Source organism: Myotis yumanensis, unplaced genomic scaffold (assembly GCF_028538775.1).
Source record: "Myotis yumanensis isolate MYYU_CA2020_CCGP unplaced genomic scaffold, mMyoYum1.0.hap1 SCAF_1, whole genome shotgun sequence".
Classification (NCBI taxonomy): Eukaryota; Metazoa; Chordata; class Mammalia; order Chiroptera; family Vespertilionidae; genus Myotis; species Myotis yumanensis.
The window spans coordinates 218,353,916-218,379,660 of record NW_027223752.1 but is presented as its reverse complement, the minus strand read 5'-3'; the positions used below and the strand labels follow the sequence as shown (position 1 = coordinate 218,379,660).

At 35.8% G+C, this 25,745-nt stretch overlaps 1 protein-coding gene across 2 annotated transcripts in view; it reads left to right on the top strand.

Moving 5' to 3' along the window:
• Window positions 1-25,745, top strand: part of DTHD1 (death domain containing 1) — a 61,969-nt gene that overhangs the window by 8,687 nt on the left and 27,537 nt on the right. The window contains exons 4-7 of one of the 2 annotated variants that reach the window (XM_070410781.1): window positions 2,329-2,508; window positions 4,235-4,479; window positions 19,303-19,467; window positions 21,331-21,620. In XM_070410781.1, coding sequence (XP_070266882.1) covers window positions 2,329-2,508; window positions 4,235-4,479; window positions 19,303-19,467; window positions 21,331-21,620 — 880 coding nt within the window. The remainder of the gene's footprint in view (window positions 1-2,328; window positions 2,509-4,234; window positions 4,480-19,302; window positions 19,468-21,330; window positions 21,621-25,745) is intronic. The other variant, XM_070410792.1, reaches the window with a different exon arrangement.

Here is a 25,745-nt window from a genome sequence, read left to right as displayed (position 1 = left end):
GGGTTGGAAAATTATGTTAAAATGAACAACTGTGCATGTGTGTGTATGCTCTGAGATAATTTTGAGTCTATAAATTGTGTTTAGTTCATATATGAAGGACAGTATATGTGGTTGTTAGGATGTGGATTGTGAAGGATTCAAATGTGGTTCATATACTTTCTTGCTATGTGAACTTTGGTAAATTATGTAACCTTGCTATGACTCAATTTCTTCATCTGGAAAATGAACAAATAATAACATCTACCTGATAGGGTCATAAGGACAAAATGAAAAACTATTGTACACTTAAAAAGATAAAAGGAAGCCTAAAAACACATGCTAGCAGTTAAAAACGATCTTCCCCCTCCCCCCCCCCCCCATAGTACGCTTTACTGTATAATTCTATGGCCACAAATCCATACATTTTGAAGAAAGAATATTCACAATTACTAAACTTAGCATAGATTTGATGGGAACAAAAATTTAAGAAACTTCTGTGGGCCAGTGAACTTACTTTGAAACAATTTAAATATTTGTCTTGTTTTGCTTTATGTAAATTGTCATTATTTGAAGAGGAGGGCAGGGCATAAATGTGAAAACATTCCATGTATACAAGAAATTCTTTATAACACATCTTTACTTTTTCTGGTTTGGTCTTTTCTGATTCATAAATAAGGATATACAGTTAAATATGAAAGTTAAGCCTGTTCTCATTATCTACTCCAACTTATGCAACTAATACATATTATATTTAGTCTAGGAAGCCTGTAAGTATAACAGCTCTTGATTGGGCTTTTTTAATCTTGGCCATTCTGCCTGACATAGAAGCAAAAAGTGCTCAGGTACATGTGGTTTTCACAAAGTAGGTACACAAGATGTTTAGCAAATGAATAATCAGCCCTAACCGGTTTGGCTCAGTGGATAGAGCGTCGGCCTGCAGACTGAAAAGTCACAGGTTTGATTCTGGTCAAGGGCATGTACCTTGGTTGTGGGCACATCCCCAGTAGGAGGTGTGCAGGAGGCAGATGATTGATGTTTCTCTCTCATCGATGTTTCTAACTCTCTATCCTTCTCCCTTCCTCTCTGTAAAAAAAAAAAAATCAATAAAATATATTTTTAAAAATGAATAATCAAAAAGAGTGAATGAGAGAAAGATAGAGAGAGGGAGGGAGAGAGAGAGAGAGAGAGAGAGAGAGAGAGAACACCATTGCCTACTGGAAAAAAATAAAAGCATGTACTTTTCTCTTTAGAATATTCTAATAGTAGTTATCTCTATTTTTAGCTCAAGACAACTTAAACTCTGGATTCCTTCCAAATGTTTATGTGGTTCATATGACATTTAAGAATTCTAACTCCAGAGTCAGATGAACTGCCATCAGAGCTCTGTTCATGACACTCCCTTGATCAACACCCCTTCCTGTTTCCTAGCATCTGCCAGATGTGCCTGAGATACAGGCCAACCACCACTGGTTCCCAGAACACTTTCTTACCTTTCATCATATTCCCTCCAGCCAATTAGGAACATTCACCATGCCCCTTAATTTTCCCAGCGACGGAGTCATGCAGTGATATTGCGAAATATTCTCCTTAGTCAGTTTTCAAATGATAGATTAGTTTGCATTGTGATTGTCCCTGAAATGTTTGTGTGTCTGCATGATTATCCACTCACACCAGGGCGGAGCCCAGCTGGTACTCAGGAAAGCATGAATAGATCAAATTGCTTCTAAGTCTTCCTTCTCATTCTAAGCACTGGAGATTATATGAGTAGATAATTCTGTTTTCATTTATGTACAGTTCCTTTTATGTGAAAAAAGGGCTTGAAATTTAAATATCACTATATAAAAATGAAACACAAATGTCTCTCTTGGTAGTTAACTGCTCCTACTGCGTGGAGGACAGAAGTAGAGAAAATGACTTTACTAAGAGATTGAGTTGTCAGAAGGAAGAATTTGCTGACGGTACAGGTGCTATCATGTGTACGGAAAGTACCCAATGAAATTTCAGTCCTAAAGTAGGGTTGAATCTGCTGGATAAAGGCCAATATTTGAAGTCCATTCTGGAGAACTTAAGGAGGATGGGATTCCAGAAGTAAAAAATACTTTTTAAAAATAATGAATGTGATTGCTCATTGCACATATACATTTTCTCTTTGGGATATATTTTAAATTAAAAAATAAACTGACATCTTCTCTTTTCTGTTAGTAGCTCAAAACTGAGATATTCCTGGTTACCTATGTTCAGTTGTGGGCAAGTTCAGGGACAGCATGTAGATTTTTTTTCACAGCCACAGAGCATGTAAGAACAGTGCTGTGCTAATGTCCTTGTCTTACTGTCCTTCAATCCACACAGGGGACCTGTGCTGAAGTGAAAGTTTACAAGTTGGGTATCTTCTCTGTCGTGTCCTGTTTAAAGAAAGAGTCCTTCACAGTCACAAAGAAAGGCCTCACTCTCAAGCCAAGCATGGATTCGCGGATATCCCTGCATTACCCTCCGGGAGTTTTCGGCTCACCCGTGCTTGTGCAATTAAAGGTAAATACTAATAACTGGTGATTTCCTTCTTATAGATTGTGTGAGTCATCAAACCTGGTCCTAAAAGATAAAGAAGATAAAAATATTTAATAAAACAGTAAATGAATTCTTCTCTGATATTTTTAACCACCTAACATACAGTGGTTTTAGTAATAAAATGATGATTTGGAGCATACTGAATCTCACTGCAAAATGAATCTCCCCCTTGAAAGATTTTTTCTAGCTAGTTTTTGTATTATTTTGTTTATGATGGTTATGAACAAAAATGTATGTTGAGTATGATAGAATTGATGCCAGGCACTGGACATTCATATGATTCAAGATTTCCACCTCAGAAGCAAAAAAGAGGCTAGTCAATTAAAATATTTATGATTTTGAAAGTCTGGTTATATGTAATTATAAAAAAGTCATTCTTGGGAAGACTGTTTTAGACTGTTAAAGAATTCAATATATACAAAGGTGAGCAATGTTATATCAGTGTTCATTTTAGAAGATGTATTTCCTCAATTTTCCCTGTATTTCTGGCCTCAACTCTTTCCCAGGTGCTTCTATTTCTCCCAGTTGTTACCACAAAAGATAAGCAAAGAAGAAAAGTTTTAAATAAACGATATTATGAATAACTGATTTTTATAAATAGTTTTCATAAACTTTGAAATTTTGAAATTATGCTAGCTATGTTTATTATTAGCTAAAGCAGTGTTTTCTTATGTGAGAGAAAACACTTAAGTAAATATAGTCTTGTGTTTCTAGTTTCTAAGGATCACTTGATCTAACAATAGTTTTAATTAGAAATTACGTAAAATGCTTATTTTGTTTTCTAGGTCATTTTGTTGCCTACAATTAAGAGTGTTTCTGAGTTATTTATAAAAAAGGACAGAGAAACTAGATTTCACAAAGACTTTGTAAAAAGGGACTAAATGTTGTGCTTTTTTATAAATTAATGCAGTATTGGTTCAGCCAACAATGTATAGAGAAATATATTAAAACTACATTCCTTCAAAGTTTCAGAAAACTGGTTTATAAATATGCTGATACTTTACATCTTTTGCTAATTAAATATAGGAATATATATGTACACAAGGTGTCCCCCAAAATGTACACACACTTTGAATGATTATAAAGTGTTTATTAACACACTAGAGGCCCAGTGCATGAATTCGTGCATGGGTAGGGTCCTGCTGGCCCACCCCAATCGGGGCTGATTGGGCCTAGCTGGCCGGGCTGGAGGGCTGGAGGGATTGTGGGCCCTTGGCCAGCCGGCCCCATCCCCAGTCGAACTCCCAGTCAAGGAGACAATTTGCATATTAGCCTTTTTTATATAGGATAGTTCATTTTCAAAATTTAAAATTATCTACAGAAATGAATAATTTTTTTGTCAGTGCCTGTTTTCAAACTGATGACCATTCTGGTCTAGGCACTGCTGATAAAGTGAAGCAATGGAATCACAAACATCAGGAATCACTTCATTTGGTTTTTGTGTGCCCTCAATTTGTGGGCTTTTGCTGGGTTTGTACCATAAACTTTACCTTTTATGTATCCCCATAAAAAAAAGTCTAAGGGCACTTTAGGATAAATTTTCTTTGTTCAAAGCTTAGTCTAGCTTCACCCATTATTTCAAATCAGTTAAACCTGAAAAGGAGTGAAAATTGAGTTATCAGGTGTTAAAGTGTGTATTTTTGGGGGGACAACCTATATATATATATATTTTGTTTGTTTATTTGTTTAGATCCAACCAGTTGACCCATCTCTGGTGGCATATTTAAAAACACAGCAAGATACTTCCTACTCCGTACTATCCACCAGCCCTCTGATTCATGTGCAGCACCCATCCACACATCCTTTCCAGAAGCCAGTCATTGTATGCCTACCTTGTTCTTCACATCCTGATAAAAAAAATTTGGGGTCTGAGATAGATCATAATAGAAGAGCCACTACCACAACAAAAACGATGGTATCTTTATACTTCAACCGGTGAGTTAGATCCTCATATCTCTAACTGACTTGATGGTAAACAAAGAAACATAAATGTTTGAAAAATGTAATCAAATGTCTTGTATTTAAATATCAGCATTAAAATATTATGACATTTTTAATCTATAATAAAAGCATAATATGCTAATTAGACCTGACAGCCGAACAACCTTCTGGACGTCATTCCGGATGTCCTTCCAGACAAGCCACGGCGGTGGGGGCAAAGGCAGAGGCAGTTAGGGGTGATCAGGAAGGCAGGCAAGCAGTTAGGGGTAATCAGGCAGGCAGGCAGAGGCGGTTAGGGGTGATCAGGCAAGGCAGGCAGAGTGGTTAGAGGCAATGAGGCAAGCAGGCAAGCAGATAGGAGCCAGTAGTCCCGGATTGCCAGACTACTGGGATCAGGCCTAAACCGGCAGTCGGACATCCCCCAAGAAGTCCCGGATTGTGAGAGGGTGCAGGCTGGGGTGAGGGACCCTCCCTCCTCCTCCCCCATGCATGAATTTCAGGCACTGGGCCTCTAGTATAGAAATAAAATGTGGATCCATAAAGGGTAATGATTTTATGCTGTAATGGGCCCAAAGTATGCTATACGGTACAAAACAGGCAAAATTAGTCCTGACTTTCAAAGAATTTGATATGGTTAATTACAAAGATGTGGTATGGTGATTTTAATTTCTGTATTTAGGAGTATTCTGTTAATATAGGGAAAAGATTAACTTGACCTTTTCCAACAAATTAAATTTGAGTCTATATTTACCATATAGGTGGCTTCCTTCCCCTCCTGGTGTTTATAATTAAACAAAATCCCCACCAATAAGACAAATATGTATTGAGCTACCAGCCAGAAATAAAATTGCAAATGAAATGCTAACACTGAATAAGGTACACTGAATAACAGTACTCCTGATCTAAACTCCTGTCTCTCATTTAATACTTACTTTATCTTCTTAATGAAAAAAGGTAGAAGGGAATCTTTCTATTTTCTGGTTCTAAAAAGAATTAAAAAAAAAAAAAACAGAAGAAGGAGAAACAATTTCAGACATTTAATAGAAATAACTACTAATAATCGAGAAACTAGTATGCGCCAGGTCCCTTATGTATAGTATCTCATCCAATCTCCTTACCATCTCATCTTCGTTTTATTAGTGAGAAGACTGAGATTAAGCACCTGTACAAGCTAGCTATGCCTATGAAGTAGTGCAACCTAGGTGTGGGCCCAGATCGCTCTATTTGCAGTCATGACTCCAAGTAGCCATTATTTATTTAGTTTAAAGATGCAAGGCTAGAAATGGAGAAGTGGATCATTTGTTCTTCCCCCCTGTGTTGGCAGTAGTGGAATGCTGGGTTTTGGCTGAGAATAAATCAAACTTTCCCTAGTGTTAGATAAGTGAGAGAGAGCATAGAAATATAGGCACAATCCAGTTATAAATACTTTCATTACTTGGGATATATATGTGTATAAGCTCCATTTGCCAGAAATATGTATAACACATACTGGTATATATCCCAGTGGCAATTTAGTTAACCCATGTACCTATATGTCATAGTAAAGTAAGATTTCAAGCAGATATATCCAGAAACTTCTAATTTAAAATGTATCAGTCTAATAGATTAAGACATTCCCTTTTAAATATTCCCTAAAATACATATATAACATATATTTATCTATTCCAAATATAAGAACTTGTCCATAAAAATGGATTCTGACTAGTAATTTGTTGCTAGAGTATTTATACCATCTGTAGAGTACACAGCAAAGGATTAATAAAAATAATTTGTGACTGACATGTACTTTACATCATAAAACAAAGCAATACCATTTTCCAGAAATATGATAGAAGTAATAGTTTGCCTGTCCCCTATTATCTGATTTCCACATACCAATGAAAATATATATTTATCTCTGTAATACACATATATCATTTTTGGAAGTGATTAGATCAATGTTTCTTTGCCCGTCCTTGGTTATATTTCCACATCCCTCAGGAACAATAGAACAGAATGCAGAGAGAAATTGGAGGCAGCCTGTTGCATTGTCAAAAATGAATTTCCCACAAGCATACGGATAAAGATAGAGGCAATAAGAGCCCTAATAGAAATGCATGCTGAGGATGGCACCTTTCATACACTCGGTTGATTCAAAGCAGTGGAAATCCAGTTAGCACACGTAAGAGAAGGCTACACATCGGTCCAGAGGAATTATACTCAGTAAAAATGACTAATCACTGAAAATTGGTTTAAAAATTATGCACATGGATCTGCCATCCAAATCTGAGAGATTCAAATGGCTATTGAATTGAAAGTGAGTAGACAAATATTCATCCAAAGATAAAAACACAAAATCCTACTTGGTGTCTTAAGAGAAAAAACAACAACAATAATCAATACCAAGATTTTAAAAGAAGAACAAAACAAACAAACAAATAAACAAACAAAAGCAGAGACAAAGAAAAAGCATCATCCTGGCTTTCACAGAGTGAGAATAATAGTTATCTGAAGAATATCAGAGAATTCTATTTTGTAAGTTTAGTAGTAAACTTACAGGAAGTAAAATTTCCAAGAAACAGACATCGGAATAGACCAGGAGTAGATGAAAGGACAACAGGATGAAATATAAGATAATATTGAATGTAAACTATAATTAAAAATAAAATAAAAAAGAAAGAATAACAGGCTGAGATATAAAGATGATAAACTGAGATGAAAAGGGACACAGTATGATAAGAAATCATTTGAAGTGATGTAACCTAATAATTAAAGGCACAATCAAAGAAGATATCCAAGCAGCCACAAAAGGATTAATCAAAGGCATAGTGAAACTTAGTTTTCTGATGCTGATTAAAACCTTGAGTTAGAAAGTACTGAATGATTACTAGGCAAAATTTATGAAAAAGAAAAGACATATCATGGAAAACTGAAATGTCTGTTTAAATAAAATATAATTCTATCAGCATCCATTCAGCAGAAACACTTAATGAAAGAAGGCATAAAATCAGTGTAACTTCAGCCTCATTCATTGTCACACTAAAAACCAAGGGGGAAAAATGGATTAAAATTTTCAAAATTTTGAAGGGGAGGTGTTGTGGAATCAGGGTTATCACCAACAAAGGAGTTTTTCCCTTTTTTAAAATATAAGGGCTCATAATAATGTACTACTCACATATTCTTAACAAAATAAATAGATAAAATTAATGAACTGACTTGATTAAGTAAAAGGTAAGAGATTTTTTAAAAAATCTGGTATTGAATATAAAGCTAAAAGCAAAGTGAAAAAGAAAAAAGGAAAAGTTCTTGTAGTAAAGAGATAACAAAGAAAAAAAGAAAGTAGCACAGTGACATTAAAAAGTTGATGTAAATACAATAATCAATTATATTAAATAATTATAAATGGGTTAAATATATCTTAATCTTTAATATTTTATATGTTGCATTTGGGGTAATTTCTGTAGATTGATCATATATATTATCAACTTTCTCATCAGTTGTTTAAACTGTTCATTTCAATCATTATAATTCTCATTTAAAAAGACTTGCTAAATTTAAAAAGCTTTCTTTTCCAAGCTCCTCTTTTTCTTTTTCATTACGCTTTCTATGTATTCCTTTAAAACTTTAGTCATTGTGAACATACTCATTTTGTGATCTCACTCAGATTATTCTATCACCCATTAGCATAATGATTACTATCATGTCTATTAGCATGCTATAATCTAGTACATTATCTCTCATACTAATTTCATTCTCTTGCCCTTAGAAATTCCTTTCTAAATATTGGTTATAATTTTTAATCAGATCAAATTTTCTTCTCCCTTTTCCTTCCACTGGGAGCAGTTTTTATGTGCTTCTTTGTTGTTGCTTTCTTGTACCAATGTTCAAAGAGATGTAGGTTGTTTTTGTTGTTTCTTATTTCATGGTCAATGCTGCCCTTTTGGGATTGCAATATTATGACTTAGTTCCAGCTAACAGCCGGAGGCTGTATCTAATGTGCCTCAATATATGTAAAGCATCAGCCCCCACACACCTGGTTGGTGGGGAGAGTGAGGCTGACCAGGGTGGGAATATCAATAGAATCACTTCCCTGGGGAGAAAAGAGCATTCTAGCATTTTTAGATTCTTTTTTACTTGTTTTCATATCTAGGATATTTCCCCCCCCGCCCCCCCGCCCCAAGATTTTCATTTCCTCCAGAGGGACCGATTGTGCCTCTTGGTCAGCCCCATTCCTTATGCCTATCCTATCTTACCGTAGTATCAAGTTCTTTTTTTCATTTATCATCAGTCAGCAAAAGTATAACTTAGTACGTACTCAAAAAATGTTAAGTGAAACAACAAAATTAATGAGCAAATTTGTGGAAATGTAAATTATATTATTAACTTCTCTGTACTATTTTTTAAAAGCTATAAATTTTTTTAAAAATATTTTTTATTGGTTTCAGCGAGGAAGGGAGAGAGAGATAGAAACATCAATGATGAGAGAATCATTGATTGGTTGCCTCCTACATGCCCCACACTGGCGATCAAACCCGCCATCCGGGCATATGCCCTTACCAGGAATTGAACCATGACCTCCTGGTTCATAGGTTGATGCTCAACCATTGAGTCATGCCAGCCAGGCTAATTTCTCTGTACTTTTGATAATGCTAAATTGACATAATTATCATCAATGCTAAATATGGTAGATGTATTTTTCTCCATCTAGTGGAGCATAAAATAATCAAATGAGAATCTATATCACTCCTTATCTAACATGCATTCCTCAAAGGGTGAAAGCCAGTTGAACATTCTCTATGGAAATAGAAACACAGTGAAGAAATCCATGCCTCATAACATAAAAAGATAAAAACTGGTTGAGGCCAAAACATAGTCTGACTATGAAAATTAAAGGTCTTTATTGCTTTACATTCCTGCATGTCTGAATGATTTCTGGGGAAAAGATGAAAGTCATTTCATTGTGAGCCAGAAAAGATTTATTGACAGTAACGAAAGGGGAAATTTATTAAATAGAAACATTCCACACTATCCAAGAAATATTTTAGAGTTACAAGGAAAGAGTAGCTCATAAAAAAATGGTCATTTCTATTTAATGCTATTGGATTCAAGGTTATCTTATTCAAATATAATATGTGAATCATACATAATATAATAATAAAATGGATAAACTGGTAAAGCTACCACATAACTAAAGAAATTGGATATTACCCCTACAATTGTGTCTCCTTACTTGCCACTCCCCTATTTCATCCTCAGCCTCGCTACATAATTGCTCCTCATCCATACCAAAGTTAAACATATTTGGAAATTTTTAATCATTCTTTTGCTTATATTTATTTTAGTTTTATCACATATTCTTATTCATTTCTATACAGTGTCTTATTTGGCTTTGTCTATGCTTGATAAAAGTAACAATGGTATCCTTTCCACTGTGGATAGTCTTACGGTTTTGCCTTTTCATTTAGAGTTGTGGACATTCATTTTCACGTCTTTATAAAATTCTATTGAATAACTGCTACTTTATTTATCTACTTTCCTACTGATGGACATTTAGGTTCTTTCTGTTATCAGTTTTATTTGTTTGCTAATACAAATAGTGCTGTTATATCTATTCTTGACTCAAAGTATATTTGAGCAAGCACTTCTTCAGAGTAAATATCTAGAAAATGAATTGAGTCATAGGGTATGCACATGTTCAATTTTACAAGTTTTACCAAATGATAGAATGAAATTACAATCTCCTCCCATTGCTCCTCATCTTTGCATATTGTCAGATTTTATAATTTTGAAATATTGTCAGATTTTATAATTTTGAAAATTTAATAGGTGTAAAATGTATCTCATGTGTTTTTAAACTGCACTGTTTTGATTATAATGAAAATGATGCCTTTCAGAATTTCTTTGGTTAGACATCTGTGTTTTCTTATCTGTGAAATATCTGTTAATTTTTTTGCTCATTTTAAAATTTTTACCTTGATTTGTAGTGTTTCTTATCATATTCTCAATGCTAATCCTTTGTCATTTTGTGGCCTGTATTTTCATATTTCTGTGCCAAATTTATTACATTTTCTTTAATGATTAGTGCTTTTTGTCCTGATGCTAAAATCTTCCATTTCCTGAAATTACAAAAATGTTCATCTTTGTTATCACATAATTTTAAAGGTTTGAATTTTATATGTCTGCAATTCATCTGAAATTGATTATTTTTGCATACAGTGTGATGTAGGAATTTAATTTTCCGTGTGGCTAACATATTCTCCCAGCATTGCTATTGAATGGTTCTTCCTTTCACCAACAATCTGCAATGCTTCCCCTGTCATATAACAAATTTCCTTATTTTGAGCTATTCCACTGACCACTATTTTAATATAGTTTTGAGCAAATCTAATACTGTTTTAATAATTACAGCTTTATAAGTTGCTATCTGGTAGTTAAATCATATCATATTCTTCTTTAGAAGAACTTTTTTTTTTGGTTCCCATTTATATAAAATAGAATCAGTTTTTCAAGGTCCACAGAACAAATGTTGGGATTTTTATTGTAATTGTCTCTGACCTATAGGCCAATTTGGGGGGAAAATAAAATATTTACCATATTGAGAGTTTTTATCTATTACAATAATACTAGTATATGCTTCTATTTGTGTAGTTCTCTGTTTCCCAATGAAGTGTTAGAAAAGTTGCCGTATATGTACTCCACAGGCTTTGCTAGACTTTCCTAGATACTTGATAGTTTAGGCTGCTATTAAAAACAGCATTTGAAATTTTTGCTTTTTATTTGTTGGAGATATGTTTATAAGTGAATATAGTGGATTTTCTACAATGGTACTGAAGCCAGCATCTTTCTAAACCCTCTCATTATTTCTAATATTTTTTTGAGAATTCCTTCAAGTTTTGTATGTAAACTCTTACATCATCCTCAGGCAATATCATCACATTCAAGTCTTTAATCTATGTTGAGTTAATTTTTGTATATGGTTTCAGAAAGGAGTCCAATTTCATTCTTCTGCATGTGTATGCCCAGTTTTCCCAAAGCCATTTCGTAAGCAGAGTATCCTTTTTCTATTGTGTTTTTGGCATCCTTGTCAAAGACCAGTCAATTATAGAAGTGTGGACTTGTTTCTAGGCTTTTGATTCTGTTCTAATTGGTCTGTATGTCTGTTTTTATGTCAGTATCATACTGTTATTATTACTGTAGCTTCACAATATATTTTAAAGTCAGGAAGTGTGATGCTTACAGCTTTTTTTTTCTTGCTTATGATTACTTTGGCTATTCAGGTTCTCTTTTGGTTCTATATGCATTTTAGGATTGTTTTTTTCTATTTCTATAAAGAATGCCTTTGGGAATTTTATAGAGTTTGTATTGAATCTATAGATCACTTTAGGCAGTATGGACATTTTAATATTATTAATTCTTCCAATCCATGAGCATAGGATGTCTTTCCATTTGTCTGTGTATACATTTTCTTAAAATAGAATTTTGCTTTGTGCTTCAGTTATCTATTTCTGCATAACAAACTACTTTAAACAACAACTATTTTATTATTTCTCATGATTCTGTGGGTTGTTTGGGGTCTCAACAGAGTGGTTCTCATGTTGATCTTGATTGGGGTTTGTTAAGCATTCCAGATATTTCAGTGTCTGAGGGTGGGGAATCCAAGATGGCTTTATTCACATGTCCGGAGCCTTGACAGTGATAGCGGGAAGCCTGGCACCAGCTGATATGCAGAAATGGTTGGGTTTCTTTCTCTCTCCATGTAATTCCAAAGCCTTTTTCTTCCATCTGACTTCTCCATATGGCCTCTTTCTGCCAACGGGTCTTTCCAGAAGGATAGCTGGACTACTTACATGGAGTATCAGGGCTTCAAAAAGCACAAAAGCTGAGGCTACTAGTATTTCTGGAGTCTGGAATTATCATATCATCAGTTCTGTAACTTTCTACTGGTTCAAGTGAGTCACAGAGGGAACTCTGCTTCATTGTGGGAGAGTGCTACACAAGGTCATGAAAATTGAGAGGTATGTTTTGCTCTTTGGAGACCAGCTACGGCATAAGATTTAGATTGATTTTTTTCTCATTTCTTTGGGGGATATTGTTGCCACTGTTTATGGATTTTTAAAAAATCAATGTTGTAAAAACTGCAGTGAATTTAATTTTCATGACTTTATGGGTGATCTGCTTTATCTTGCTGGCTGCTTTTCAGATCTTTTCTTGGTATTTGATGTTCTGCATTTTTCTATTATGTATCTAGATATGAATTTTAAAAGCCTTTTCTGAATGCAATACATTGTGCTTCTTGAAGAATGAATTTCTGTCTTTTCTGAAAAATCCTTACATGTTTTCTAATCAAATATTGCCTCTTGTCCATTTATTTATTCAGTACTTCTGGGTTTCAATTAGATGTACATTAGGCCATCTCTTTCTAAACTCCATATTTCCTTTCTTCTCTTCCATTTTCCTTTCTCTGTGTGCTATAGCCAAAGTAATTTCTTTACAATCCAGTTCAAATGCCACACACAGTGTATACTTTTAAAATAGACTTTTAATCTATCATTGAGTTATTATTTCCAGCAATTATACATGTTATGTATTAAGATTCTATTTAGCTTTTATCCAAATCTCCCCAGTCATTCTTGCTGCCTGATTGTATTTATGATACTGTCCTTTATCTTATTAAGGTTTTCATATATAGTTGTTTTCATTCTGTATCTACTGATTCTGATATCAGTCGTCTTTGAGGACGTTGCCAGTTGCTTCTGCTATCACTCATGGTATTTACCTCGTGTTTGGGACTTTGTTTCTGAGCATGCATGGATGAGAATTCTGCATGAATGGAGCTGTTTTTCTCCAGATGACATTTGTTCCTGTCTCTGCTGAGAACCAGGTGCTACTTCCTTGAGACTGCATTAGCCTCCTTGAGAATCTTGGCTAAGGTCTCAAGTTTACCTTTTATGGATAGAATCCCAAGGATCACAGTTCTTGCTCTGCTCACTTGATTATCACTTATGCTTTTCTTCCATAACTATATTATTGGAAAGAAATCTGTCCTCCTAGTAATCCCATCATCCTTGTCCAATTGCCCCTTCATCTTCAACCCTAGCTTCATACACTTTTTGGAAGGGAGTTTTGGACATTCCTTTATGATTCCTTCTGCTTATGCAAGCCCGAAAATATATTGTAAAGCCAGTTTATCAGGACCTAGTTTCTTTAGGATTGGGGGGGAGGGGAGAGGTCACAGATTACTTACTCTCAACTTACTATTTATAATCCTGGGTTTTGTATGTTAAATTTATAATGTATTAGATATTCAAACTAAACAGAATTATTTTTTATTTATTATATTTATTGACAAATAAAATGGTAAGATATTTAAAACATACATCATGGTGATTTTAAATGTGTATACACTGTGAAAAAATTCCTCCCATCTAGTTAGTTAACACATACATCACCTCACATATTTATCTCTTATTTATTTATTTATTTATTTATTTGGTGAGAACATTTAAATTGTACCTTCTTAGCAAGTTTCATTTATATAATACAGTGTTATCAACTGCAGTCACCATGTTTTACATTAAGAAATGGTAATTTTATAAATAATAACATCACACATGCCATATTTTCCTTTGTACTCAACAGCCAGTACTATATTGTCAACACAGGTTGACCTTTAATAAAGTGAAATGATTTCAGCAAAATTCTGAAGCAAATGAATGCTTACTGAGCAAATATGACTTTTCACATTTATTCAACTTGGAGGTAGTATACTAGAAATATTTTGAATTTATTATATGCCATTGTAATTACAAGCATATAACATTACCTGTAGTTTAAAAAAACCATATGAAAACAAATTTAATTTTATTTTTCAAAAAAAAATAAACTATCACTCAAAATAGCCAACACAATATTAAAGGAGAAGAACAAAGCTGGAGGACTGACACTTCCTGACTATAAGACTTAGTATAAGATTGGTATAAAGTTATACCAATCAAGACAGAGTGGTATTGCTGAAAAAAATAGACAAATAGATCAATGAAACAGAATAGGTCCACATAAATATAATTAATTGATTTTTCGTAAAGGTGGCTTTTCAACAAATGGTGCCGGAACAAGTGGACATCTAGACACAGACCTTATCTTTCATAAAATATCTCAAAATTGATTATAAAGATAAATGTAAAATGCAAAACTATAAAATTCCTAGACTATAATAACATAGGTAAAAATCCAGATGATCCTTGATATGGTGATGACTTTTTAGATATAACACCAAAAGTACAATCCATAAAAAATAATTGATATGCTGGACTTCATTAAATTAAAAACTTATGCTCTAGGAAAGACAATGTAAACAGAATGAGAAGATGAGCCACAGACTGGGAGAAATTTTTTTGCAAAAGACACATCTGATAAAGGACTTTTGTCCAAAATACACAAGAACTCTTAAAACTCATCAGGAAGGAAACAAAGAACCTGATTTTAAAAATGGGCCAAAGACCTTAATTGACACATCATCAAAGATGTTAACAGTTGGCAAATAAGCATATGGAAAGACTACACATCATATGTCACCAGTGAGAAGCAAATTAAAACAACAATGAGGTACATGGCATATTTATTAGAATGGCCAAAATCCAGAACACTGACAACCTGAAATGCTGGTGAGGATGTAGAGCAGCAAAATTCTCACTTGTTGCTTGTATGAATGCAAAATGGTACAGCTACTTTGGAAGACAGTTCGTTGGTTTCTTACAAAACTAAACATATGCTTTCCACAAAATCCAGCAATAGCACTTCTTGGTATTTACTCAAGGGAGTAGAATACTATGTTCAGACAAAAACCTGCACAAAGACCTTAGAGCAGCTTTATTCATAATTGCCCAAACTTGGAAACAACTAAGGTGTGGTTCAGTAGGTGAATGGATAAATGATACCTGTACAATAAAATATTATTCAGTGCCCCAAACTAATGAACTATCAAGCCACAGAGAGACAGGGAGGAATCTTAAATGCATATTGCTAAGTGAAAGAACCCAAAATGAAAATGCTTCATACTAAATGGCACATACTATATGATATTTTGGAAAAGGCAAAACTATGGAGGCAGTAAAAAATCAGTAGCTGCCAGAGGCTGGGATGGGGGAGGGATGAACAGGCAAAGCATGGAGGATTTCCAGGGTGGTGAAAATACTCTGTATGATGATGGATACATGTCATTATACATTTTTCCAAATCACAGAATGTACAACACTATGCACTTTGGATGAACATGATGTCTCAATGTAGGTCGACCAGTTGATACAAACACACCACTCTGGTGGGGGATGTTGATAATAGAGAAGGCTATGCTCATGTAGGCCCGAGATATATAGGAAATCTCTATATCTTCCTCTCAATTTTTCTATGAACCTAAAACTGTTCTAAAAAATAAAGTGTAAAAAATGTAAAAGAAATTGTCCTGGAAAAGTTCTCAGTAATGTCTAGATCTACTTGTGGAAACAAAATAATGAGGCACTTTGGAACAGATCTTTTTTGAGAAAAATCTCCGGAGTGTCCTTTAATTGTGATGCATTAGGCATTTATCCAGGTCAGAAAGGCAGCCTGGAGCTGACACCTGTTGCTTTGTCTACCTGCCACTTTATTTTGGAGGAATTACATCACAAATTCTAGAAACTGTCCTCTGTATCTATATGGATTTAATGGGATCTTTCATATTTTTCAATGACCCCGTTCATTATAATTGAGCACTTGACCCCAAATGGACTGATTATAATTCCCTAAATGCCATGAATTTAGGACATAGGAAGAGTCTTGAACTCAAGAAGTAGAGAGGTCAGTTATTTTTAAATAAACAAATTCAATTAATAGAGCTTGAATATGTTTCATAGAATTCTTAGTACATCAGAATGTTATCTCAGAGTAGGGTCAAGTGCTATCACTTCTCTGCTATACTAGTTGTCAAAGTTTGCTAATAGCATACAGGGTAGAGCAAAAGTAGGTTTACAGTTGTTCGTTTGGAAAATAATACAGTAACTAATAAATAATAATAGAAGAAATTATGTTTTGTATACTCACAACTGTAAACCTGCATTTGCCACACCCATATATAAATGGAAGCATTTATTTGTAGAGTTAAGAACAGCTGGGATAAGTAAGAATGCCACCAAATCATTGAATTTCAATATGAATTCTATCTATAGTAGTTAAGTCTAAATTTGGGGTGATGGATGTGTTAACTAACTTTATTGTGGTAGTCATTTCACAATAAATGCATGCATCAAATCATCACATTGTACACCTGTAACTTACACAATGTTATGTGTCAATTATATCGCAAGAAAACTGGAAAGTTGAAGTCTAAATTTGATTTTTATATTATTAAGGACTCTTGATTTTAAGTGGTAGAAAAAAATAAAGATTTTTTAAAATAGAATTCTTTGATGAATATAATTAAAAATCTGGGATTATATTTATCTTTATGTATTTCTTGAACCAGAATGAGCTCAATGTCTCACTTCTCTGTCTTCCCTGTGCCAATTCCATTCTCTGTCATGCTCAACCTTTATACTGCAATGTGGCTACATCTTCATAATCCCAAGATCAGTGGAAAAGAGGAAGTTCTTCTCCCCCGCATTAAATATAAAGATCTAGAGTGTTATTCTAAATATAAATCTGTCACAAACCCATCACTGAACAGACCACTGGGCCCATAGGAAGATCTAATATACAGGGCAGGTTAGCCTAGGTTATGGCATGATAAGCAAAAACCTAATAACCCAATGGCTATAACAACAGTCCTTATGTCTCTCACAGGCTCTGTGGCCATCAGAGGCAGGGTGCTTCTTAGTCATCCTCACCCCCGGACTCACCCTAAAGGGCAACCACTGTCTGCTGCTGTCATGGTGGCAGAAGAAAGAGTTTGGCTGGACCCACATTAGCAACCATATGCCTCACCTCAGAGTGACATATACTTCCTTTATTCACTATTCATTAACCAGACAGAATCGTCACAAGCCATGCTCAACCACTGGAGACAAGGAAGTACAACCCTTACCATGTACTCAGAATGGGAAAATTTAATTTTTTTTTTTTTTTTTTTTTGCCAAACAGCATTAATAAATGCCTAATGCACTATTTGGCTCAAGTTATATACCCACCTAGACCTGGGAGCACAGTCAGCCCCACTACAATTGAGACCCTATATGTCCTCACAAAAAAATTTAGTCTATTGGTAGAAAAAAGTAAGAGTTGCCATCAGAAAACAAAACAAAAAACCCAAGATCACATTTAATTAAGTGAGTTTCTAGTAAATGACCAAAGTTTTGGATTCAGTATGAGTGTATTTTCCTATGCTAGTAAATTATTAACATGAAGAGTTATAAACCAAAAGCCAAAAACTAAATGTCATTTTCTCTCCATCCTCCTGATTCTAATCTGGTTGACCCCTGAAGGATCAACACAGTCTAAAGTTTTCACAGTAGACATTTTAAATCTAGTTCAGTTGCTAATTTATAGGTCATAAATAGCGCAACCTATGACACTAAGTTAGTTTTAAACCCATAACTAATTCTATTAAAAAATAAAGATGTATGAGTCACACTTGGGTTTTCATTTTTAGTACCTAGCTAGAACTGTTCTTTTCATTGTAGTTGCAGCATCATTAGATTGGGGGTTTTATTTTTCCTGCAAGATGTTCAGTATCAAGGGTTTTCTTCCTTTGGTTGTGAAGAACAGATATCCATTTAAGTGAATTCAAAAAAAAGGCATCTATTGTAAGGCTACCATAGGTAATCTCTGTTTTCTCCATCTCTAGGACTATGCTGACTTTTTTCATTTTCATTTTTCTCCTCTTCTTCCTTAGCATCTGCCCTTCCATTTTCTTTTATAATGATCTCTCTGCTCGTTCACTTTCATAGCCCAGGGCATGACAATCAAAGGACAATGACAACTTACAATCTCTAGACCTTTTAGTCAAATTCCAAAGAAAAAGAATCAAATTCACTGGGTGTTGGAAACTGGTCTTCTGTTAGTCAAATCAGTTCTGGTTGGGGGGAAAGTATCACATAGTACATATCACTGCTTCTTTCAGGGCTTTTGGGTGGGGTCAGTTAAGCAAGAAGAATTGTACAGAAAGCTAATTGGCTATGACTACTGTAGGAATTAGGATGCAAATATTAACACCACTTATGGTTACTGCAATTATAAGTGTTTTAAATATTAACTTATTGAATCCTATAATGCAGATACTATGATTCGTCTCATATTATAGATAAGAAAACTGAGATACAGAGAGATTTTTAAAAAAACAAAACTCGCCAATGGTCATGCAGTTACTGAAAGTAGGCAGTCTTGTTCAGAGTCTGTGGTCTTACCTTTCATGCTATACTACTACTCTACTATCCTAAAGCATCCAAGTTTACATCAGAGAGTTTATTAATGTTTTGGGGGCTGTTCTCTTAACTCTTTTGCCAGTAGTAAAATGCTTCTCAATCTCCAAAACTCATGTCGAATACCAGGAATATCAGTATTTTCACTTAGCAAGCTTTCCTGAGCACCTTCCTTCTGCTGCTGAACCACCGTGCACTGATGACCTGAATTACCACATGGATTACTTTGTTCTGTAATGGAATAATATTGTAATACTATGAGGTTCTGTAGAGAAAGGGTGATATGTTTCTTATCTTTATATTCAAGGTGCACAGCATAATTAGTGGCACATAGTATATACTTAATGAATTGTTATTAAATTATTCACTTAATGAAAAACATAAATGCACTAACTACGATTTGTGCTATGTAGATTTTACCAATTTCTCTTCTGCTATCATTACATAGGACAAAAAGTGCTTCTATAAGAAAACCCGGGAACAATGCCTGTGAATCTTTGAAATTACTGGGATTCAGAAGCCGAGACAGTGGTTGGTTTGGGCTTGATGGTGTTGTGGTGAGAACCATGCAGAGTGGCTTGATATCATTTGAATTGCATGAACACTTAGAGAGGTAATACAATAGTAAACAATAAAAGCTGATGATGTTCTATCCCAATGATTTATTATTGGTTTTACAAAAATGGGATCATAGGATTACGTTTTTATTCTTCAGATAGGAGTATGAATAGTCCCTTAGGGTGTGCTTAAAATGCTAAAATGCAAACCAGAGCTGACATGAATATGCTATCTGTAATTTCATTTATGATAGTTTAATAACTGCTTTTGGAAACCACTCATAACTTAGATTTATTTTTACAGGTTGCTTCTAACTCCAAAATAGTTTTAAAATAGCACCTTCATTTCTGAAATTCCATGACGATAGTAATTAACTGTTAATAGTATGCTCATCTCATAACTATGTATTTATAAACTGAATTTGTTATTTCAGTGTCCTCATTTTGCTTTCTCATTTCCATGCTTTCTAGACAGCTCATTATGAGAAGAGCTTTAGACCACTGTAAGGTTGATGAGAAGTAGACATTCATAAAGAGAGGGCAATCATATGTCCAAAGACAGACTTTACTTCATAATGGAACAGCTTGTGTCTACAACTGTCTTGGGTCAGGTTCGAGTCTAAGATGTAAATGCAAATGATTTATTGAAAAAGGGCCCTCAGGTGAATCCTGCAAGGGAATAAAAGAAACAACGAGGCTTTGCAGTGTGACTACCAAGGTGTCTGGCTTTCCACCCCTGTGTCAGTCAGTCCTTGTCTCTGGGAGTGGGGCTGCTTTGGATTGAGGGTTCCTGCCGGGCAGTTCCCTGGAGAAGGGCTGGATGATGGATGATCCAACCAAGGGTTGGGGGTCTGTATTAATTTGCTAGGCTCCCAGAATAAAGTAGCAAAAAAACTGGGAAACTTAAACAACAGAAATTTATCGCCTTAGTTCTGGATGCTAGAAGTCCAAAGTCAAGGTGTTGTTAGCAAGGTGCATTCCTTTTGAGGACTGTGAAAGAAGGACCCGTTCCAGGGCTTTCTCTTTGGCTTGTAGATTGCTGTTGTTATGTCCACCAGGCATTGATTCTGTATGCATATCTTTGTGCCCCAAATTCCTCTTTTTATGGCACCAGTCATATCAGATTGGGGCCCATCTTAATGACCTCACATTAACTTCACCTCTGTAGACCCTACCTCCAAATAAGGTCACATTCTGAGGTACTGGGTTTTAGGATTTCAACATATGGGTTTGGGTAGAGGGGACACAATTCAACTCATAATAATTCAAACCATCATAATAATCCTTACAACACCTAACAGAGAGGAATATTTCAACCCCTAGTTACTGATGATATACATATTCTGAATCTTATTGCTAGTAAATAGATTATTTTGATCATCATTCTCTTCTATATTTTGAAATACTTATTAGTAATGCTAATTAAAACATAATTTAAAATAAGCTGCCATATTTAGAGCTGAGCTGAGACTATAAAATTTCTTTGTTTAAGAACATCTGTTGTAGAATTTGGTTTGATTTGAGCTAGTTTCCTGACTGTCCAGAGTTTCATTAAAGTCATTCATGAATCTAACCAGTTGGTCATCAGAATGCTTGATTTTGCCCTAGCCGGTTTGGCTCAGTGGATAGAACCATGGACTGAAGGGTCCCAGGTTCCATTCTGGTCAAGGGCCCCAGTGGGGGGTGTGCAGGAGGCAGCCAATCAATGATTCTCTCTTATCATTGATGTTTCTATCTCTCTCTCCCTCTCCCTTCCTCTCTGAAATCAATAAAGGTATATTAAAAATTTTTTTAAAATAATGCTTGATTTTAAAGGAAATTTAGATGACAATGGCTCCTTTTGTGGGTGTTATTAGTCATCAGTGATATTTTTGAGACTGTATGTTTCCCTTCGGTCATGCCTCTTCTCTCCCATGCAGGTTTATTGTGGTCCACCTGTCCTCCATTGTGGACAATAGCCATTTGGTTTCTTTTGTGAAATCTTTAGAGGAAGCCATGCTCAGCACCAGTGCCTGCATTGTACTGTATCACCAGAAAGACAGTCCACACCGAGTGGTTATCTCAGTGGTGCCTTCTAAAGATCTAAACCAGGAGCTTAGGAACTTGCGCTTGGAAGCCTGCAGTGGTCCTCCAGAGCCGTCTCGCCATTTCCAGGTGAAAGAAGGAGAACAACTTCTTTTAAGGTTTACTGGAAACATATTTGCATCAAGTAAGTATAAAGACATCTTTTTTGCATGTTCTACAGGCTATCAGCCACAGACTTTGGAAGGAGTTTGCTCAACTTGTATCCCTAGGAAAACTTCTGAGGACTGAGGGGCTTCTGAAGAGCAGGGAGAGAAAGAAACTCATTTACTTCTTTCTTTCCAGTCTCTTCCTTTGCTTTTTAGGGGAGGCATTCTCCTTTGTGGGCAGACTCTAAGGGACACTCTTAGAAATCGTCTTCTCTATGATTACTCTCTGAGTCCATGCTAGGGTCATCTCTTTCCTACACCAAAGCAGTTGCCTCCTAAATACTCCTCTTTCTCCACTATTAGTCACAGGAAATCCATTTCCATATTGTGACAACAGTGACCTCTTATAAATAATACTTTATTACTCTCGTGATTAAAACCTTATGATACCTCCTATTCCACTTAAAATAATACCCAAATCTGGTTGTCTTACAATCTAACCTGGGGTCAACAGACTCCTAAGAGATATGTGGATAGAACTATATTCCAGTACAACTGTCTTATTTATAATTCCACTTATTTTATTTTACATATTTAAAAGACTGCTCTGAGAAGGAATCAACAGGTTTCACCAAAGTCCAAAAGGGTTCATGGCACAAAAGTGGTCTGGAACCTCTGATCTGGTGACATACCCCTGCTTCCTGCTGATCCTCATATTTTTTTTTTTAATTTTTTTTTTTCGCTAAAAGTATTACAAAGGGTATTACATAAGTGTCCTTTTTTCCCCCCCACCCTTAACAAGCCCCTGCCCTCCCTTACCCCCCAGTGTCTTATGTCCATTAGTTATGGTTATATGGATGCATACAAGTCCTTCGGTTGATCTCTTACTCCCCTCCCTCCAGTCCCCCAACCCTCCCTGGTCTTCCCACTGCAGTCCGACAGTCAGTTTGAGGCAGCTCTGCCTCTGTATCTACTATTGTTCAAAAGTTTGTAATGGTCTTAATTATCCATGAAAGAGTGAGATCATGTGGTATTTTTCCTTCATTGACTGGCTTGTTTCACTTAGCATAATGCTCTCCAGTCTGATCCTCATATTTACCTAGTGTTTTGTTTTTTTAATCTAGTGCTTTTTGTTTCCACTATAAATCTTGCCACAAGTTGGAATTATTTTACTTATTTAATTGTTTACTTATGTTTCATTCATATGCTTATGCTGTGTCCTAGTTCATCAAAGGCTTTCAACAAATGTGATGATGCTGAGAAAAAACAAACAGGGTGAGTGAATCTGAGAGGGGGCAGGAGAGGTGGGAGAAGTGAGGGAATCAATGAGAAAGAAGAGAGAAAAGGAAATGAAGAGAATGAGAAAAGGAAGGAAAAGGAGAACAGAGAAAACAGCTGAGTAAGAGAAGAGAAAAAGATTCAGGGGGAGCTGCCATCACAGAAATTTTTATTTATTTATTAATTCAACCCCTTCTCTTCTCTAACTCCTCTCTTTGAGGTGGAATAGAATCTAAGAGGTATGCATATAAAAATGAGGTGTGAGCTCTAACTGGTTTGGCTCCGTGGATAGAGTGTCAGCCTGCAGAATGAATGGTCCCGGGTTCAATTCTGATCAAGGACACATGCCTGGGTTGCGGGCTCAATCCCCAGTAGGGGGCATGCAGGAGGCAGCTGATCAATTATTCTCATCATTGATGATTCTATCTCTCTCTCCCTCTCCCAGCCTCTCTGAACTCAATAAAAAAATATTTAAAAAAAAAAAAAAAAAGATGAGGTGTGAGGGAGAACGCAGGGATAGGTTTCTGGGCCAGCAGTCTTGTAATAGACATGACTTGGAGTAATATTCTCTGTTGACTTGTAAATTAATATAGATCCCGTTGATTTTTAATGCTGCCTATTTTTCTCTCTGATTCTGGAAATTACTGCAAGCCCCATGGGCTCTTTGTTGCATCAAAAATGATGCAGCTTGAAGGCGAGGCTGTTGTTTTTCTGATGTTTCTGATGTAAGTGAGAACCAAAGTGTCCCAATTTGAAATATCTCTTCCACTCTCACATGCAGAGTCTCAGCCATCTGATTCAGCTGCCAGGACTTAGAGAGTGTCAAGGATGTCAGAAAAGGGAAAAGGGAGGAGAAGAGGGGGAGGAAGGAAGGGTGGAAGAAACGCTTCTTCCTACTTGGCAGCCGGAGCAGGAATCATGGTGTCCACCGTGGGACAATCTCTCTAAGAATAGAGAGTCAAAAACTGGAAGTGGCCCACCCAAATGAATGATGCAAATGATTTTCCTGTAATACTTGGGACAGCAGCTGTGTTTACCTACTGCCCTAAACAGGAGTGAGTTACTGTGCTTCTTATGGGCAGTGGCACTGAGCGTACTTTTGCCTGTAATGCCAGGGAGCATATGCTAAAACAAGAGTTCCTGAAGATAGCCATTGTGTGTGCAATTCCCCCTGAATGAGGAACAGAGAAGAGCTCATCTTCACTCAAAGAAAATGAGTCAGGCAGGATGCCAGAATCAGTTCTGCTTTGTCTTTTCTAGAAACCCATGTTCAGTTCTGGAGTCTCACTGCTTTTTTGTTTTTTCTCTGTTTAAGAGAAGCCAGGAGTAAGGAATTGTATTCATCTTTGCATCAGGGCCTGGGTCCTTTCTGCGAATCTCATGAAGTCAGAGGCTGTCTGCCTAGGGTTCTCCTCCCCACCCATCCCACCCCTACCTGCAACTATCTCCGCCTGCATCTTCATCTCTCACCTTGATGATTGTGTTCAGAGATGCCTTCTTTCCAGTCCTTATTTTACTTCTTCAGAGTCTATGTGCTTCTTTTTTTTTTGTGGACCTCGCCATAGATGCAATCTTCTACTTATTCATTTAATTGTTGGTCATTGACAGTTTCTCTGACTACAGTCTCACGAAGGGAGGGTGTGTCTTGTTATCAAGCACCATTCAATCCCCTAGGACGGTGCCTGACAGAAGGAGTGTATTGAGTATTTGTTGGAAGAATGAAGACAAAAACGTTTGAAAGGACTTAACACAATAGCATTGTGCAATTAAGTGTTTAAAACTTTAGTACATTTAGATGACTGCTCTCTGAGAAATGTCAAAATCTCTATATTCATTATGTAAAATAGAGATGACTTCTTTGAGTGAGGACCATGAGACATGGATTTTATTTAATGTCTAAGAGAAAAATAGATAGGAACGTCCCTTGGTCTTTATATTGACCTTTGGCATTCTGCACACAAGCCATAGTGTGCATTGTCTAGGTCAGAGGTGTCAATTCAGCACATAAGCTTTTTACTGAATGACATGGAAGCCCCCAGTACTTACAAAATCCAGAAGGTGCTGGGAAATGGGCAGACCAAATTTAAGGGGGCTACTTTTGTCATACAAATCCAAAACAATGAAAAATTCTGCTTCTTATCATTTGCTATCATTTATTGAGCACATTATATGCAAGGCCCTGTGCCAAATATTTTTTATCCATATTATCTCTCTTTATTCCCAGAACAAACCTAGGAGGTAAGTTTTATTTCTCCCCTTTTAAACATAAGAATGTTAAGTAAAGCTCGAAGAAGCTCAGGGATGTGAAAGAACTGGATAAATATGACAGCGTACGAAAGTAGTAGAGGCTGGATTGGGATCTATATCTTTATGGCAAAAACATATTATAACTGCTGCATTATACCTGGCTAAGGGTAATGCAGACATTGCCTTAGGGAACATGGTAGTGTCTGTTTATGGTTGCTGTGATGAAGCAAAATAATCCTGATTGTCATGGTAAAACCCCCATGGGTGAAAGGTTATGTTTACTAAAGCTTCATTATTTTCAGTGTGCAATGTGAAGACTTTGGCATATCATTGTTTGGGGGAATTCACCAGGTTTTAATAGAAATTCCACAAATGTGACTCTAATAACCATTTCATGTAGAAGTTTTCAAACAGCACTGCCTATTTCTGCGATGGTGGAAATATTTTACCTCTGCACTGCCCAGTAATGTAGCTACTGGACAATTTTGGCTAATGAATATTTGAAATGTGGTTAGAGTGACTAAGGAATTGCATTTTAACTTTAATTAATTGTAACTTTAATTTAAAAAGCCACAGGTTGCTAAGTGGCACCGGATCTGGAGTGTCACTACGAGGTCATGATAGTGTGCACTATGATA